This window comes from Copidosoma floridanum, unplaced genomic scaffold (genome assembly GCF_036245765.1).
Source record: "Copidosoma floridanum isolate Cflo_tuat_1 unplaced genomic scaffold, Cflo_Japanese_pri ptg000021l, whole genome shotgun sequence".
NCBI classification, from domain to species: domain Eukaryota; kingdom Metazoa; phylum Arthropoda; class Insecta; order Hymenoptera; family Encyrtidae; genus Copidosoma; species Copidosoma floridanum.
The window spans coordinates 24,210,586-24,228,132 of NW_028321898.1; the positions used below are offsets into that span (position 1 = coordinate 24,210,586).

Consider the following 17,547-nt stretch of genomic DNA (forward strand, 5'->3'; position numbering starts at 1 on the left):
ATGAAATTGTTAAAGGAACAATTTCCAGATATTAATTTGCTGAAGCACAACGAGGATAACCAAACTACCAAATATAGAATCATGTACTACCATCGCTTGGGCCCAGTGTGTTGGCGAAAGTTCTGGTCCCGTCGAAAATTTAATGCAAAAATAAGAACACGGAGTCTCTGGCAATCCATGTAGGATCGGCTGTGTTCCCACGCAACACAAAGAACGTATCCACTTTTTTGGCACTCGGAAGGACCAACATAACTGGAAACATCCGTGGCCATCACAGGATTCCCATGTCGCTCATCGTCAAAAGATTAAAAGATTTGTCTGAGAATCACCCGGAAAACTTAGCGGTGAGTCGTCGATATTTTTTATGGTATTTTTATTTTTCCGCTTCGAAGTTGTCAAGTAATGTCTATCTTTTTTTATTTTGGTTTTTTTTTACAGATGTACAACAGTGATGAATACCTAACTACTTAGCAGTGCGCAGTACTTATGCTCGCAGCAGCTGCACATTGGAACAGGGCGCGGCAGCCGACGGGCCGACTGCCTAAACTACAAGGACAAGAACGCATTTTCCAAGTGCGAGATTTCATGGAACAGGGATGCGGTGGCGGCCAAAAACATTCTTCAAAATGCTGTTTTGGCGTGCGGCCTGCCCCAGGGACCACGAGATATCGCCAGGCCATTTCTCCGCCCTTTAGCCCAGCCCGTCATCACCAAAGCGCAGCGGAAACAGCTGCTCGAGTACGGCTACGAGGACGAGGTTGGTAGCATTGCCATCAAAATGCAATTATCATTATATGATTACTGGCAACTTTCATTTTTACTTTTCAGTTCTCGAGCCCGTGACCAAGCGCCACTCGAATCCGCTCTTCACGGACATAACTACTGCCGCTTTCCCGCGCGAGGCTTCGGCCGGCCAGCAAGGAGGCAGGCAAGGTTCATTTAGGCCAAACCCTAAAAACCGCAATTTTGTTGACGAAACAATACAATATAATTAATTAAACGAAACAAACAATACATTAATTATTTTTATAATTTTTATAATTAATACAATACAAGAATATTTTGAGAGATCTTTATTTATTAATATCTGTACTTCCACATGCTTCTGTCACGTAAGTATTTTCAAAATCATATTATCATACATTATAAATTCGATATACAGCTAAATCTAATAACTAAATACAACTTTGTCTTCATACGAGTACGTGACACTTGAGCGTCTGAATCAGTTTATTAAAAAAATACCTTTATTCAAAGTTTTATATGCTAATTTGTAAAATTCAAAATGAAAAATAGGATATTACTGGCTTTTGCATGGTGAGTACTTGTAACTTTAACCTAAAAATAAAATAAAAAGTGGATTATTAACGACAGTACAAGTCTCAAGTTTCCATGGCCTCCACCGAGTCTAATGGTACATCCAGTGACATTTGTACATCTGTATTGTGATTTTTCTTGACAGAGTACAGCTTCCGTAATGATTCATAACGTTGTAAATCCTGCGAGAAATATAAAATAAAAGTTAAACAAACGTTTCAAAACTAATGAAAAAAAAAATTGTTTTTAATCCCACCTTCTCTTGTACCGACGGTTGGATTCTGTCGAAAGCAGCGTAAATATGCCGCGAGCAGATCTCGGGCGTCGTGGGCAGGTCGCTTATGATTTCGCGCAACACCTCGTTTCCAGCTTCTTTGACCAATGCCGCGAGATCGGCTCCAGTAAGGCCGTTACACCTGTTGTCGTTCGCCACGACCTCCAGATCAACTTCTCGGGATAACTTTGGCTTGGTGCCGTTCTTTGTGACTGCCCGAAGAATGTCCGCTCGGTCGGTGGGACTTGGCAGACCAACATACAATATCTTGTCCAGCCTTCCGGGCCTCAGTACAGCAGGATCTATGATGTCGGGCCTGTTGCTAGCTGCCATGAGGTATACGTTTTTGCGGCCCTCTATACCGTCCATTTCTGTGAGCATCTGGTTGACGACTCTCGATGTCACCGAGTTGTCGTTTTCGGAACGCTTGGGACACAAAGCGTCCAGCTCGTCGAAAAATATGACGCAGGGTGCTGAATTGCGCGCCCGGATGAAACACTGGCGCACTGCTTTCTCGCTCTCACCGACATACTGTACAACAATGGATTAACAATATTTACGTGTTTTTGACGGACACAGCGGTGGTAACGAAACAATTTTTCAAATTACCATGTTAAGCAACTCTGGACCCTTGACCGATATAAAGTTTATACCAGCTTCATTCGCAATAGCTTTAGCCAGCAAAGTTTTCCCGCAACCTGGTGGTCCGCACAATAACACGCCCGAAGGCGTCGTTAAACCAAGATTGGCAAACTGTTCTGAATACCTCACAGGCGCCTGAAAGAGATTCAACATTACATATTATTCGCACGATTAAAAAATTTTTTTTTTCCAAGTAGTTAAAAGAAGTTATAATCACCAAAATTGTCATCTGTAACTCCTGTCTGATATCTTGTAGTGACCCAATATCATTCCACGTGACATCAGGTACAGTCGCGAAGCCCTCTCTTTTGGCCGATGGTTGAACTGTCTTGAGTGCAGCGTCGAAATCACGTTCTTCAACGCAAATCAGAGCCAACTGTTCCGAAGTGAGCGGCGGATCGTCGTGCAGCCACCCCAGCAAGTCAGTGAGCTTGCTAACTGGTTTTTCTGTTTGTGTAATTTCTTCAAGTACTTCAATCCCATTTTGAGCTGGTTCAGCAGATGCTGAGGTTGCAGCCACTGCTGGTGTTACTGCTGCTGCCGTTGGTGCATCCTCTACTGATTTATTTTCTGAAGGTGCGAGTTCGTCGGTCGACGACGGTTTCAATGTTTCACCCGGTGTGTCAGCTTCTTCTTTCACAGGCTTCACCACGTCCGTCGACACCGAAGGCGTTTGTTCACCGCTTGGTGTACTGTCAGTAGATGACTGTGGCTCAGCTGTCTCCTCTAACTTCTTTGGCTCCTCCGTCGTACTTGTCGCTGGTTCGTCTGAAATATACGATTTTCTTCATGAAATATATGGGTCTTTCAAGGTATTTGTGAGAAAATTGAGTGAAAACTGGTAAATGATTTACCTTCTGTTTTTTCCTTTTCTTCTGTAGTTTTGACTGCGTCGACCTTGACAATTGTATCATCGTCCTCGATAATGACATCAGTGATGTCAAGCTCTGCAGGTTTCTTTACCTCCTCTTCCACAAGTACGTCGTTTGCTACTTCATTGTTATGTTCTGCGATGGTGGGAACATTCTTTTTCATATCTTGAAGTGCTCTATTCACTGCTACCATTACGGCCTCTCTGACGAGTGCTACCAAATCGGCTCCAACAAAACCAGGCGTCAGTGCAGCGATATTCTGCAAGTTTATCTCGGGAGAGAGTCTGACTTTGGAAGTGTGAATTTGCAAAATAGCTAGGCGAGCCTCTTTGTCGGGGATGCCTAAAGACACTTCTCTGTCGAATCGACCAGCTCTGCGTAAGGCTGGGTCAAGAGACTCGGGACGATTTGTTGCACCAAGAACCAATACTCGATTTCCCTTTTCCTTCATATTCAGTTCTAAAATGAGCAATATTCAATGTGATAAGCCTCAAATTAATGTGCAGTAAGTACAGAAACAGCATTCCTCACCATCCAAGCACAAAATCAATTGGGAAACTATTCTCTTTTCCATTCCTCTTTGAGCGGTGGCTCTATCTGAGATTATGGCATCGATCTCGTCCAAAAATACGATGCATGGGGCGATAGCGATAGCTTGATCAAACAGATCTCTTATTCTCTGTTCACTTTCACCAGATACACCTGAAACCAGTTCGGGAGCTGCAACTTTAAGTAGTGGTACTTTCAGTTCCTAAAAAACATCATGCACATGAATAAAATGTTACAAGTACATACCAATATGAATCATTCAAAGTAAAATATTAATTGTAGCATCTCAGTGTATCTCATGCATCAAGATTACATGATATTAGAATTCCACTGGACCCGATGTTTTCGTTGCACTTTATAAGATTAACGTTAATTAAAACAGAGGTGGATATTAGAAAATAAAACGTATGGAAATAACTTTATAGTACAAGAAATGCTGCTTTACGCTAATGGCTAGAAAAATTTTTTAAACACTAGATTTTTCGGACGCAAGAAAAAATAATGACACACTAAGCAAACTTTACCCCAGATATTGCATGAGCAAGCAGAGTTTTTCCACAGCCAGGTGGACCATGAAGGAGAAAGCCTCTTGGCGGTGGAACTCCAAGGTTTTTATAAACTTCTGGGTGTTTCAAGTGTAACAAAAGGTTAACGATCGTCTCCAAAATTTTTTCAGTGCCACCAACGCTTGAAAAATTGAGGTTTGACTGTGTGATGGAAATGTCTTTAGACTTTTTTCTCATTGATTCAAATTGAATATCATGTTCCTTATCTCTGGGTCTCTTTCGCGATTTCTCTGAACGGTTAATTCTCGATTGTAGTACGGGACCCATTTGTTGGGACTAGAAAAAATGAATTACAAATTAATATTTAAAACAAAAATCGAAACTTAAGTAATACCAATATACCTGTGCAGACACTTGCTGAGACCTTTCATAACTAGGGCTCAAATGCGGCCTTTTGGCTACCTGCATATCCAGATCCATTGGATCTCTATCAGGAAATTTAAAAGTCGGGGCAATTTTTGGTTGATCGTCGTCACTGCTAATGTCAATCAACTCTTTGTCACTACTGTTACCATTTTGCCTGCTGGTCATTTCTGCCTGGCGCTTGTAAGCCTGCATGTATTCGCTAGGCATAGAATCCACCTGTACATCAAGTTCTTTAATAAAAAAAAAAGACGTATGTCAACTTGGAAAAATGTAGTCTTAAGAAACACTTACTTCTATATTAATATCATCATCATCATCATCTTGCCAGTTGCTATCTACCTGTCTGGTGAGATTTTCTGTTATTTCATCATAGGCACGACGCACCATTGCTCTAAATGGGGTGCGTTTCTTATTTCTGTAATCTCGATACGTTGTCTGAAGCTCATCTGACATTCGGTCCACGCAGACGTACACCTCATTTTCATGGGCATACAAGTACTGGAATTGAACAACAGTGATTAAACGAAATCGTACAACTCGTTGTAATTAAATTTAGTTCCCAATTTCAAGAAGTTTATTTTCTCATTGTTTCTACTACTCTCTGTTCAACAAGCTACCAAGTACTTCTAGGAGGAATCATACCAATATGATTCACCAATCATTAAATGTATTTTACTAATAGCAGTATACAAGTTAATTGGTATGTATATTTATAGTATAGCACCAAGTGCCGTGAGAGCATAAACATGTTGCAATGCACCCATGTGAGTTGACTCTAGGTTAATAAGCTTGAATTTGTATACATGCAACAATACAACCGTCAAGAAATGAAAAATAACGAAACACTATTGGCATCTAGCCATAAAAAACGAAACGGAAAAAAAACAACAATCCAGCAAAAGTGGGTTTGCAAATAGTGTGTGCACCGCTTACCTGTTTGACCCTGGAGATGAGCACAGGATCGCGGACCGGGCCATCGCCACTGGGCCTCGGCCTGTCAATCGTTTTGCTGGCACACGACAATCCCACGACCCCACTAACGCCGGGCCCAAGTAGCCGCTTGTTGTTGCTCGCGTCCATGCTTTGCTGCAGAGGTATGATGTCGATCGACGAATTAAGTTTCTCCAGCCTGTGCATCCTCTCCGGGCGCGTGCAAGTCGCGAGAGACACCAGCCGAGGACAGAGCCGGCTCTTCTCTCTCTATCTGTCTCGCGCGTGGGCTTTTTTTTTTCTCTCTCTCTCTCTGGTACACACACAACACGTAGGTACTCTCTCTTGCGCCGCGCACTTTCTCTTTCTGTTGGATGCAGCAACAAGCCTTTTTCAAGGAGAAATTGTGTGCGAATAAAAGAAAATGATGCAGCGATTATGGCGTGTCGTTGAAAAAATATGACCAAGTATTCCTGTAACTTTCGTGCCGAAATTGGAAGGCAAAGGCGCGTCACTCTTTTTATATTTGTCACACGCAACAATGTCCGCTTTGTAGAAGCGCAATTTATATCTTTCCTAACATAACCTGCAATTTGGGCGCACAATGTAACTCAAGATTGACTACGGCTGCGCTTACATGCACATATTATATATGGAACTATAATGGGTAAATGTAAATGGGAATATGGGACACGTGTCTGAAAAGTATAGACATGGTTTTCAAAATCTTCCCGACGTAACGACACCATGTAAACGCACCCTGATAGGTACAATTGGGCGGATTGCGCCGTTTTTCTTTTGTGCTCGGCAATTCGGCAAAGGCTCGTCACCTTCGTAATTTCGTATATGGGAGGGTAGATTTATCAGAAGAGACTCCTTATAATTTATATTTTTTTTCGCTGTCTTACTTATTATCTGACCAAAATGAAATTGAGAAGCCAAAAAAACTCAAAATATCCTTCTTCCCTCGTTAAAAGGACCCATAATATGGTTTCACAAGGACTCACCCCTGAACAAATTTCAGAAATGACCAAATTAGATGTAGAAGTCAAAGAAATGCTAACTGTAAGTTATCTAATTAAATTTTTAGGTAAACATTAGTAATATATTTATTTCAATACAATAATTGTTTTTCTTTTCCTATAGATGAAAACACCTGGAAAACCCACCATTTACGTAGATGAAAGAAAAACGAAAAAATGAATTTTCGCAAATTAGAAACAGCCCTTCAAATAGTTGGGTATAAGCGAGACGTGGTTTACCGTATCTCTGGAGCTCCTCACAAGGTCATCAATATTTTGTAAGTATGCTTTGTATTTTTAATTGTTTAATTAAATCATAATCTTTCTATAATATTTTAGATATCTTGCCAACCAGGCAATGGTAAAAGCAAATGGAAAGACCGAGCCAAGTGTAAGTAAAAATCAATTTTAAAATTAAATTAAGTTTTAGTATATATAACTATAATTCCTACAAAATTCATTTTCAGTGTGTTCTACACCGGTTGGATAGCAAAAGTGAGAATAACCAAAAATCTCATTCGCACCTCGCACCCATATAACACACGATCTTCACAAAGAAAATTACAAAGTAAATCAGTCATTAAGACATTAAATAAGTAAGGAAATTTTTTGTTGTTGTGTAATATGTAGTTTTTTTATATTAATCTGAAAAATGTGTGTTAAAGATATCATATTCATTAACGAATAGCTTTAATAAAAAATGTTGATTGTCATGAGTTCTAAAAAAAATGCAAAATAAAAAATTTCGGTTTTAGGAGACTTGTACCAACTTCTGTGCAGCGATGGGATATAGTTCCGGCCAGATTTGGGAATTCTCTAGGACCCAACCTCTCTGACGTGGGAAATCACTAGATCAAAAAAAAATTAGTACCAAAGGTGACGCGCGAGATTCAAATAAGGTCCAATAACACAAGCATCCATCACCTGATGACCCGGGGCGCTTACTGGCCACTCTGTTAAATAAATAATTATTAATAACACAAGCGCCTATCACCTGATGACCCGGGGCGCCTACTGGCCACTCTGTTAAATAATCAATTAATAATAACACAAGCGCCTATCACCTAATGACCTGGAGCGCTTACTGGCCACTCTGTTAAATAAATAATTATTAATAAATAACACAAGCGCCTATCACCTGATGACCCAGGGCGCTTCTTGGCAAAACTGTTAAATAAATAATTATTAATAAGTAACACAAGCGCCTATCACCGTATTACCTGGGGCCCTAATTGCAAATCTAGTAAATAAATAATTATTCATAAGTATGTCAAGCACCTTCTTCCTGAGGATCCAGGACACTTGTTTGCAACACTATTAAATGATAAAAAGTTGATCGATAACATATTAATTATATCACAATTTTGATTGCCTATCTAGTACGACAAAGATCTTTTTAATTGGCGCTCTTGTAATTACTTGTTAATTTATTATTCAATAGTAGCTAGTGAACGCCCCGGGTCATTAGGTGATAGGCGCTTGTGTTATTATTAATTGATTATTTAACAGAGTGGCCAGTAAGCGCCCCGGGTCATTGGGTTATAGGCGCTTGTGTTATTTATTAATAATTGTTTATTTAAAAGAGTGGCCAGTAAGCGCCTCGGGTTATTAGGTGATAGGCGCTTGTGTTATAAATAATTATTTATTTAAAAGAGTGGCCAGTAAGCGCCCCGGGTCATCAGGTGATAGGCGCTTGTGTTATTTACTAATAATAATTTATTTAACAGAGTGGCCAGTAAGCGCCCTGGGTCATCAGGTGATAGGCGCTTGTGTTATTATTAATTGATTATTTAACAGAGTGGCCAGTAGGCGCCCCGGGTCATCAGGTGATGGATGCTTGTGTTATTGGACCTTATTTGAATCTCGCGCGTCACCTTTGGTACTAATTTTTTTTTGATCTAGTGATTTCCCACGTCAGAGAGGTTGGGTCCTAGAGAATTCCCAAATCTGGCCGGAACTATATCCCATCGCTGCTTAGCTCTGCGAACTCCGCGAGCAACTTGCTAATTTCGACTTAAAAAAAATACCCAAAACTGTGGAATCGTTAGCAACGTTTGCAACCGCTTTGTAAAAAACTGTCGGATCAAGCAGTTTTGCAAAAAAAAATAAATTTGATACCGTCGTGCGAGAGACATAAAAAGTATCTCATCCACCCTTTGTAGTGTGTCTATACTATCAAAATTGATATCGATCGTTTGCAATTTAATTGTCGTTTATGTTGAACAGTTGCAAATTGTCATATTTTTATGTATAGCAGGTAAAATAATTATTTTTGTCGAATGTGGAATGTGCGATTTTTTCTCAATACAATAATACATAATACGTATTGCTGCGCATGCGCCGTGTATACAGTTCCACACAGCAGCTGGGATATATAGTTCCGGCCAGATTTGGGAATTCTCTAGGACCCAACCTCTCTGACGTGGGAAATCACTAGATCAAAAAAAAAATAGTACCGAAGGTGACGCGCAAGATTCAAATAAGGTCCAATAACACAAGCATCCATCACCTGATAACCCGGGGCGCTTACTGGCCACTCTTTTAAATAAATAATTATTAACAAATAACACAAGCGCCTATCACCTATTGACCCGGGGCGCCTACTGGCCACTCTTTTAAATAAATAATTATTAATAAATAACACAAGCGCCTATCACCTATTGACCCGGGGCGCCTACTGGCCACTCTTTTAAATAAATAATTATTAATAACACAAGCGCCTATCACCCAATGACCCGGGGCGCTTACTGGCCACTCTGTTAAATAAATAATTAATAATAACACAAGCGCCTATCACCTATTGACCCGGGGCGCTTACTGGCCACTCTGTTAAATAAATAATTAATAATAACACAAGCGCCTATCACCTATTGACCCGGGGCGCTTACTGGCAACTCTGTTAAATAAATTATTATTAATAACACAAGCGCCTATCACCTAATGACCCAGGGTACTTACTGGCTACTATTGAATAATAAATTATTAAGTAATTACAAGAGCGCCAATTAAAAAGATCTTCGTCGTACTAGATAGGCAATCAAAATTGTGATATGTTTAATATGTTATCGATCAACTTTTTATCATTTAATAGTGTTGCAAACAAGTGTCCTGGATCCTCAGGAAGAAGGTGCTTGACATACTTATGAATAATTATTTATTTACTAGATTTGCAATTAGCGCCCCAGGTAATACGGTGATAGGCGCTCGTGTTATTTATTAATAATTATTTATTTAACAGTGTTGCCAGTAAGCGCCGTGGGTCATCGGGTGATAGGCGCTTGTGTTATTTACTAATAATAATTTATTTAACAGAGTTGCCAGTAAGCGCCCTGGGTCATCAGGTGATAGGCGCTTGTGTTATTATTAATTATTTATTTAACAGAGTTGCCAGTAAGCGCCCTGGGTCATCAGGTGATGGATGCTTGTGTTATTAATAATTATTTATTTAAAAGAGTGGCCAGTAGGCGCCCCGGGTCAATAGGTGATAGGCGCTTGTGTTATTTATTAATAATTATTTATTTAAAAGAGTGGCCAGTAGGCGCCCCGGGTCAATAGGTGATAGGCGCTTGTGTTATTTGTTAATAATTATTTATTTAAAAGAGTGGCCAGTAAGCGCCCCGGGTCATCAGGTGATGGATGCTTGTGTTATTGGACCTTATTTGAATCTTGCGCGTCACCTTCGGTACTATTTTTTTTTTGATCTAGTGATTTCCCACGTCAGAGAGGTTGGGTCCTAGAGAATTCCCAAATCTGGCCGGAACTATATCCCATCGCTGTATTGAGAAAAAATCGCACATTCCACATTCGACAAAAATAATTATTTTACCTGCTATACATAAAAATATGACAATTTGCAACTGTTCAACATAAACGACAATTAAATTGCAAACGATCGATATCAATTTTGATAGTATAGACACACTACAAAGGGTGGATGAGATACTTTTTATGTCTCTCGCACGACGGTATCAAATTTATTTTTTTTTGCAAAACTGCTTGATCCGACAGTTTTTTACAAAGCGGTTGCAAACGTTGCTAACGATTCCACAGTTTTGGGTATTTTTTTTAAGTCGAAATTAGCAAGTTGCTCGTGGAGTTCGCAGAGCTTCGCTGCTTCTGTGTGCAGTTTTAAAACAGCCCCCGTTTACTCCGATTAGCCCCTCTCCGGCCTTTCCCTTCTGTTCGGAAATGATGCGTAGGTTAAGTTTTAAAAGCGCTTAAAGTGCGCCAAAATGTGATCAGCTGATTAACTATTGTTTACATGTGCGAACGCACGGTCAGTTAGTTAAGCCAGGGTGGGGGTAGGTACCAACTTAATACTTAACCAACGTATATTTCCGAACAGAGCCTATGAAACGTTACCGTCATAAAAAACGTGACGCGCAACCTAACCGCGAATTATTTGTAAAATAAGTTACAACACTGGGTCATTCCTCAATAACGAAATTTACGTTTTTTCTTCATCAAAAGTACTTAATTTATTCTTTGATTAGAAAAATATAAATGTGGTAACATGTTACACAATAGTTATGTAAATAGAATCAATTCAAACATTTAAATATGTATTCAAACTTTTGTGATCGATATCCAGATACACACACTTCACTTGTTTAGTGCATTTCTTTACTTTAGTAAAATTTACAGCTTTCTTGGTTAAACTGGTTCAAGGTTAAACTAATCTTATGATAAATCTTGTAACAAAACCTTAATACATTTTGCAATACATAAGGGGTAAACTTTACAAAAACTAATTTAGATTTTTGTTTTTTTTCGTAAAATAGTGAACTTAATGCACCTCGTCCATTTTTGTAATTCAGTCTTTAGTACTGAAACTAATTGAAATAGTTAAAAAACTAAAAATTGAACGATCAGACAGTAACAAAGTCTTAAGGAACAAAAATTAACTTAGCAAATAAATTAACGAATGATCTGTATCAATAGTAACTGTAAATATTTAAGTACAACAGCCAGCTTCGACGTGTATCTTTTTCTTGGAACTTTTTGAGGAGATATGTTTTCTTGACTCAGAAGTCGAAGACACTTTTAGTTTTTTACTACTTTTTTTTGCTGGTGATGAGTTCGTAGAGTTAATATTGGTATCGCTGTGTGATCTTTTCAGCGATGAACTTGGACGATTTTCCTGACGACTTTTTACTGGAGTTTGTCGACCCTAAAATGAAATTTAACTTGAAATACAAAATTGTTTGATTAAATAATATCCAATTCTTATATTATTTGGAAACTTACAGAATTTTCTTTTGATTTTTGAATTTCATAGGGTGACTTTCCTACCATTATATCGAAAACGTCACGCACTGATTCAAAAACCGTGTCATAATCGACATGGCGATACTCTTTGTACTCCCTTTTGAGATGATTGGCTGTATCAGTGACTGTTATCGTAACACCAGGCTTTTGTTTCATCTTTTCCGCATACTGTAAAATCAAAAAAACCATTTAATTACTCAATTCGATGAAAAAATTGTTACAAAAAAGTATGATGTATTAGCACCTTCTTTACTCTAGCCATCAACACTTGATCTACGGTAACGTCTATCACCTCAACACCACTGTCATACTTTTCTGTCTTTTTTGTTTTAAATATATTATCTCTACGATCTATCTTTTCTTTTTTCACAACCATTTGCTTAGGTTCTTCGTGTCGATGTTTTTTTTCTTCTATACGCTCTATAGAGTACATCTTTTCCAACTTCTCATACCGCTTCATATGCTGAAAAAGACATTGACATTCATTTGAATCGATTTTAAGTGTTAAACAGCAATAATTGACATGTATTATAATCATAAATACCCTTACCTTTCTTTTCACTGTCGGTTTTATTTTTTTAAGAGCCCTTTCAAAGTGCCTTGATTGAATGATGCTCGATCTGATTTTACCACTTATCTTGTCACGGACGTACTCTCTCCTGGCTTGCTTGACGAGTCCCTTGAGATCCGCTCCCGAGAAGCCTTCGCACCTAACATCATCAGCTATGCTTCGAAGATTGATTTGTGCAGATAGCTTGGGTTTGGTTCCATTCTACAACGAAAAAAAAAAAAAAAAAAAAAAAAAAAGTTTACAAGTGTTCTGAATGGAAGTAAAAAGTGGTAATTTTTTACAATGACTAAAACAAACTCACTTTCGTCAATGCTGACAAAATATGATATCGATCTCTGGCTTTCGGTAGACCAACATACAGGATTTTGTCAAACCGTCCACTCCTCAGTAGTGCTGGATCAATTATCTCGGGTCTGTTTGAAGCTGCCATGACAAAAACATCCTTACGATTACAGACACCATCGAGTTCAGTAAGCATTGCATTGACAACTCTCGACGTCGCGTTACCGTCGATCTCAGATCGTTTTGGGCACAAGGCGTCAAGCTCATCAAAGAAAATTATGCATGGAGCAGCGTTACGTGCTCGGGCGAAGCACTTGCGCACGTTTTTCTCGCTCTCACCGACGAACTACAAACATTTTAGATTATCATTCATTAGATCGACGAATGTCAAATTAAACTGAATCTTGATAATTACCTTGTTCAGAAACTCTGGCCCCTTGACAGATATAAAGTTAATGCCAGCTTCGTTAGCCATGGCTTTGGCCAACAGAGTTTTGCCACAACCTGGTGGTCCACATAACAATACACCAGTTTCTAGTTCTGAATCTTCGTCATACATTTCAGGGTACTTGACAGGTGCCAAAATGTCTAGTTGCAATTCCTCGCGAATATCCTGCAGAGATCCAATATCGTCCCATGAGACATTGGGTACTGAGACAAAGCCTTCGTCTTTCTTGGCTGATGGCTTCACTACTTTAAGAGCAGCCTCGAAATCTTGTTCTTTAACTTTTAGTTTCATCAATTGATCAACCGTTAGAGACTCGTTTAAGTCAGTTTCCCAGTCGATAGATTTATCAAAATCATCGTGAAGAACTCTAGAATTGAAATGTAGTGTGACGGTAAGAGTATAAAATGAAAATAATTTGCAATAAATTTTCAAAAACTTGCCGCTCTAGAGCTTTATCCTCTGCCTCGTTGATAAGTTTATCGAGCTCGGATGCGACGTAGCCTGGAGTCATCTGGGCGATTTTTTCCAAGTTTACTTCTGGAGCAAGCTTCACTCCTTTCGTAAGGATTTTAAGGATACTTGTTCTAGCCTCCTTGTTAGGTATTGATAAACAAAATTCTTCTTCAAAACGTCCGGGTGTACGTAATGATTGATCGAGAGAGTCTAGCTGATCCGTTGTACCCACAACAAGTACTTTGTCTTTACTCTCCGATTTGCTAAGTTCTATGTACGATTAAATAGTTGACATTGAAAATCATGGTTTCCAAGAGTATTGTTGATAAAATTAAATTATCTTACTGTCCAAGCAAGCACACAACTGGTGAACGATTCTTTTCTCCATTCCTTTTTGAGCATTTTCCCTGTTAGTAGCTAATGTATCAATTTTGTCTAAAAACAAAACGCAGGGAGCAATAGCTATTGCCTGATCGAATAGATCCCTCAAGTTTTCTTCGCTTTCACCAGTTACACCGGCCACAAGATCAGTGGCTGCTACCTCTAGCAACGGTATATTTAGTTGCTGAAAAATTTTAACAGAAAAGCATGGCAATTGATTATTTGTCTATAACAAGAACGAAAGTTTCATTTAGAATAAAACTTACCCCAGCTATTGCACGAGCCAATAGAGATTTTCCACAACCTGGTGGACCACAGAGGAGGAAACCCCTTGGTGGGCTTTTTTGTTTAAATTTAACTATGATTTCTGGATGCTTGATGTGTTTGATTTTCTTTACAATTTTCATCACTAGCTGTTCATTGCCACCAACATCGTGAAAAGTATTTGTTGAATTTATAACAGGAAATTCCTTTGTCTTTTTTTTCAAAAGTGATGGGGGGACACCAGAGTCGTTATCTCGTTTTTTTGATAATTTTTGTGGCTTTCGAAAAGTTTGGGACTCATCAGCATTGTTATTTTTAGTCTGAAAATCGATTTTTCAAGTACACTCTGACTCTATGAAATTCATTAAATATTAGGAACCAAAGATACCTGATGGGTTTTATATAATAGAGAACCATCCAAGGCCGCGTGATTAACATTTATCCCGTTTTTCTCAGAACTAGGAATACATCTTAGATCATTCACTAGTACTTCTGCATCATCCTTATTCGATTTTTTTTGACTCTTTAGGAAAGATTCATCAACGTTCTGAAACAACGTACTGTGTTTATTTTATGAAAATCAAATGTACAAAATAATAAGTAAGCAAGCAATTACCTCAACATCGATTTCACTAAAGTCTTCGCACAGCGTTCTGTTCTGTTCGTTTAGCTTTTCAGTAACTATTTCAAACGCACGACTCACCATGGAGAAAGTTGGACGTGAATTTTTATTCCTATAATTCTTGTACTTTCTCCTAAGATAAGTTGTCAACTTTTCTATGTCTACTGTATCTTCATCTTGGTTTTCGTATAGGTACTAAATAAAAAAACATAATAACTATCAAGTTTTAACACAGAACAATGCTTTAAGTATTTACTTGAAGTGAAAAATGGCGTGCAAGTTGAAGAGAATTATCCACCAAAGGAAACTTAGTTCAAGGAAAGAAGATAGTTTAAAAAACCAGAATGCAACAAGTGCAGCGATACGTACAGCTTCGACCCTGGTAATGAGCTCTTTTTCACGCTTAGCTGCAGCATCATCCTCAGAGTCATGTTCTGGATCGCTGTTATCAATGTCTGTTGCTGGAGGCATATCTAAATTCGGGGTCATAATTGGTATTGATCAAATCAATCTTTTATAAACTATTTTCATCTACTTATGCTTTCAAAATAGCAATATTGCACTTTAATTTTCGTCGTGCTATTTCGCTCGACTCTGAACACAGGAGTTCTTGGAACCAGCCTTAAAAATACAGTTCTTTGAGTTCTGTCGCTCTTCGTTACAAAGTGTTAGTTATTACCTACTTACTTTACATGCTCAAATACTTACTCGTTTTTGTTTTTTCCTGAAAAAGAAAGCTCTCGACCTTTGGAAGTCTCGACACGTGTGGACTTGTCGACCGGTGCTGGCGGTACTGGCAGAGATTGGTACTGGCAGGTACTGGCTTAGTGCATCACGCACTGACGCACGTGTGTCTGACTTTCTCACTTCAAGAGCACGGGGCGACGGGGCACGCACGATGATGTCAATACTCTGTTAATAAGGCACAATTAAGTAGGATGTTATGTGAAAAAAAAATTTGTATCCTACACTAGTACACTTTTTCGGTCAAACAGACTACTTATTAAAAAATATTGAACGCATATGCATTTATTTTTTCGTGCTTACTAAGTAGTACTTACATTCAATTTACTCGATATGAATGAGTTGAATATACATCACCATTGGCTGTTAACTATGTAAGTTACGTAGGTCGTGGTAAGTTGGTAACGCCGCATGGTCGGGCAGCGCTAGCGTCAACATAGAGATATCTCTATGGTTCCGCATGTCAAGGAAAAGAAAACAGCAAAAAATATCGAAGTTTGTTGACATGCGGAACCGACAGTTATAGTATATACATAGGGTTGACGCTATACCGCTGCCCGACCAATGCGGCGACGCGGCGTTACCACGACCTACGTAACTTTTAATTGCTCTGGCAGCATTTGCGGAATAAGAACAGCTTCTGTTGTTATCATGTTATCATTCTGGTAAAGAGAGCACGGTGTACGATATACGTAGAGTGTTATGTGTTGTAATTATAGTAATCACTAATTCACTACTAAATAGTGCCATAAGGTCGATTTTATTAAACTATGTAAGTATCTATACTTTTGCAGGTCAATTTTCGAGTAAAAGATAATATGTAAACTTGCCGCAAACAGCACAGACCATGTCAACTTTTTATTTTTTATCTGCTAAATTAGTTGCGGCTGGTTTACACTTGATAACATTGCTCTACCATTAGGATAGCAATAATTATTTGGATAAGCGCCATCTAGCGTTACGGATTTTTGAACTAAAAAGAGGCCCCAAACTTTTGATGCAGAGCAATTAAGCTCAGAGCTATTTAGTCAATTACAAACCAGCCGCAACTCATGATAAAGCTATAAAATAAAAAAATAATTATACGTGTGTTTTTGGCGGCAAGATAACATCTATCTTTTACTCGAAAATTCATCTTATAAAGTATAAACACATAGGAGGTCAATTTTTTGGTAGAAATAGATTGTTATCTTGCCGCCTAAAACACATGTATCGTTTTTTTTTCATTTTATAACTCTATTATAAGTTGCGGCTGGTTTATAATTGGCTAAATGGCTCCAATCCTGATTGCTCTAATTCAGAATTTTGGGAGCCACTTTTGGCCAAAAAATTGAGACCGCTAGATGGCGCTAATCCAAATAAATATACTTTTTACAGTAGAGACACTTTGTCAACTATAAACCAGCCGCAACTGATCTTGTAGATAGATTATAAAAAGTTTTAATTTTCTGTGTTATCTGCGGCAAGTTTACAGTTTATCATTGAGCCAAAAATCGACATGTAAAAATATAAATATTCTACTTATCTTATATGGCTTATAAAATCGACCACATAAAAAAATTACAATACCTCAAGTTTTTTACCATTAACTTATGGAAGTACGGCCCATTAACGTTATAGTTTAAATAAACAGTTTACTTATATGATACGTATTGTGTTACAGAAATCTTGAAGAACAGTCAATTAACTACTTGAATTTATCAGTCTAAAAGAGATGACAGAAGAAAAAAGGCTCAAAAATGATGTTCAGGGACAAGAAGAGTCTCATAAGAATGGAGCATTTAATTTTACTAAATCAGAGGTGTTTAAGATAAAAAGAAAGTGAAAATTCATAATTTTATGTTGAGGGTTTGTGTTTATTTGTAAATAAAGAAAATTTTTTAATTAAACATAGAGAGCTTTATTTGTTTTACATTTAACAAACAATAAATGTCGATTATACAAGCAGCTCTTAAATTTTATTGTAAGTCTGCAGA

At 38.3% G+C, this 17,547-nt stretch overlaps 2 protein-coding genes and 1 long non-coding RNA gene across 7 annotated transcripts; 1 reads left to right on the forward strand and 2 right to left on the reverse strand.

Moving 5' to 3' along the window:
- Nucleotides 1–1,069: 1,069 nt before the first annotated feature.
- On the reverse strand, nucleotides 1,070–6,176 carry smid (nuclear valosin-containing protein-like smid). Of its 3 annotated transcripts, none has more exons than XM_023391223.2 (10): nucleotides 5,520–6,176; nucleotides 4,878–5,084; nucleotides 4,563–4,802; nucleotides 4,179–4,496; nucleotides 3,637–3,856; nucleotides 3,088–3,564; nucleotides 2,451–3,001; nucleotides 2,201–2,368; nucleotides 1,574–2,122; nucleotides 1,070–1,499 (listed from the first exon to the last, which is right to left on the reverse strand). In XM_023391223.2, the coding sequence occupies exons 1-10, from the start codon at nucleotides 5,721–5,723 to the stop codon at nucleotides 1,383–1,385; spliced, it is 3,051 nt and encodes a 1,016-aa protein (XP_023246991.2). In that variant the 5' UTR covers nucleotides 5,724–6,176; the 3' UTR covers nucleotides 1,070–1,382. The 3 variants fall into 3 exon arrangements, with proteins under 3 accessions (XP_023246991.2, XP_089450308.1, XP_089450307.1); XM_089594182.1 differs by having other exon boundaries at nucleotides 3,073–3,564; nucleotides 4,575–4,816; nucleotides 4,874–5,084; XM_089594181.1 differs by having other exon boundaries at nucleotides 2,451–2,992; nucleotides 4,563–4,816; nucleotides 4,874–5,084.
- A 199-nt stretch (nucleotides 6,177–6,375) lies between these two features.
- LOC149374212 (uncharacterized) lies at nucleotides 6,376–7,352 on the forward strand. Its single transcript, XR_016293187.1, has 5 exons — nucleotides 6,376–6,581; nucleotides 6,663–6,816; nucleotides 6,878–6,929; nucleotides 7,006–7,134; nucleotides 7,294–7,352. It is a non-coding gene; the product is annotated as an uncharacterized LOC149374212 (long non-coding RNA).
- A 3,697-nt stretch (nucleotides 7,353–11,049) lies between these two features.
- LOC106637851 (nuclear valosin-containing protein-like) lies at nucleotides 11,050–15,946 on the reverse strand. 3 transcript variants are annotated; one of them, XM_089594612.1, is made up of 14 exons: nucleotides 15,889–15,946; nucleotides 15,536–15,739; nucleotides 15,197–15,300; nucleotides 14,822–15,022; nucleotides 14,594–14,752; nucleotides 14,208–14,525; nucleotides 13,906–14,125; nucleotides 13,548–13,830; nucleotides 13,075–13,474; nucleotides 12,679–13,005; nucleotides 12,357–12,578; nucleotides 12,051–12,269; nucleotides 11,786–11,974; nucleotides 11,050–11,708 (listed from the first exon to the last, which is right to left on the reverse strand). In XM_089594612.1, the coding sequence occupies exons 3-14, from the start codon at nucleotides 15,296–15,298 to the stop codon at nucleotides 11,493–11,495; spliced, it is 2,856 nt and encodes a 951-aa protein (XP_089450738.1). In that variant the 5' UTR covers nucleotides 15,299–15,300; nucleotides 15,536–15,739; nucleotides 15,889–15,946; the 3' UTR covers nucleotides 11,050–11,492. The 3 variants fall into 3 exon arrangements, with proteins under 3 accessions (XP_089450738.1, XP_089450736.1, XP_089450737.1); XM_089594610.1 differs by having other exon boundaries at nucleotides 15,197–15,448; XM_089594611.1 differs by having other exon boundaries at nucleotides 15,197–15,448; nucleotides 15,900–15,914.
- Between the last annotated feature and the right edge of the window lie 1,601 nt (nucleotides 15,947–17,547).

Bases quoted from the DNA above. Each gene is read 5' to 3' on its own strand.
- smid (XM_089594182.1), bottom strand. From the start codon at position 5,723: ATGCACAGGCTGGAGAAACTTAATTCGTCGATCGACATCATACCTCTG. The intron at 4,817-4,873 runs GTGTTTCTTAAG...TTTTTATTAAAG, and splicing joins TGATATTAATATAGAAGTAA to AACTTGATGTACAGGTGGAT. The intron at 2,369-2,450 runs GTGATTATAACT...AATCTCTTTCAG, and splicing joins AGTTACAGATGACAATTTTG to GCGCCTGTGAGGTATTCAGA.
- LOC106637851 (XM_089594610.1), bottom strand. From the start codon at position 15,316: ATGACCCCGAATTTAGATATGCCTCCAGCAACAGACATTGATAACAGC. The intron at 14,753-14,821 runs GTAATTGCTTGC...ACGTTGTTTCAG, and splicing joins TTAGTGAAATCGATGTTGAG to AACGTTGATGAATCTTTCCT. The intron at 11,709-11,785 runs GTAAGTTTCCAA...ATTTCATTTTAG, and splicing joins AAAAATCAAAAGAAAATTCT to GGTCGACAAACTCCAGTAAA.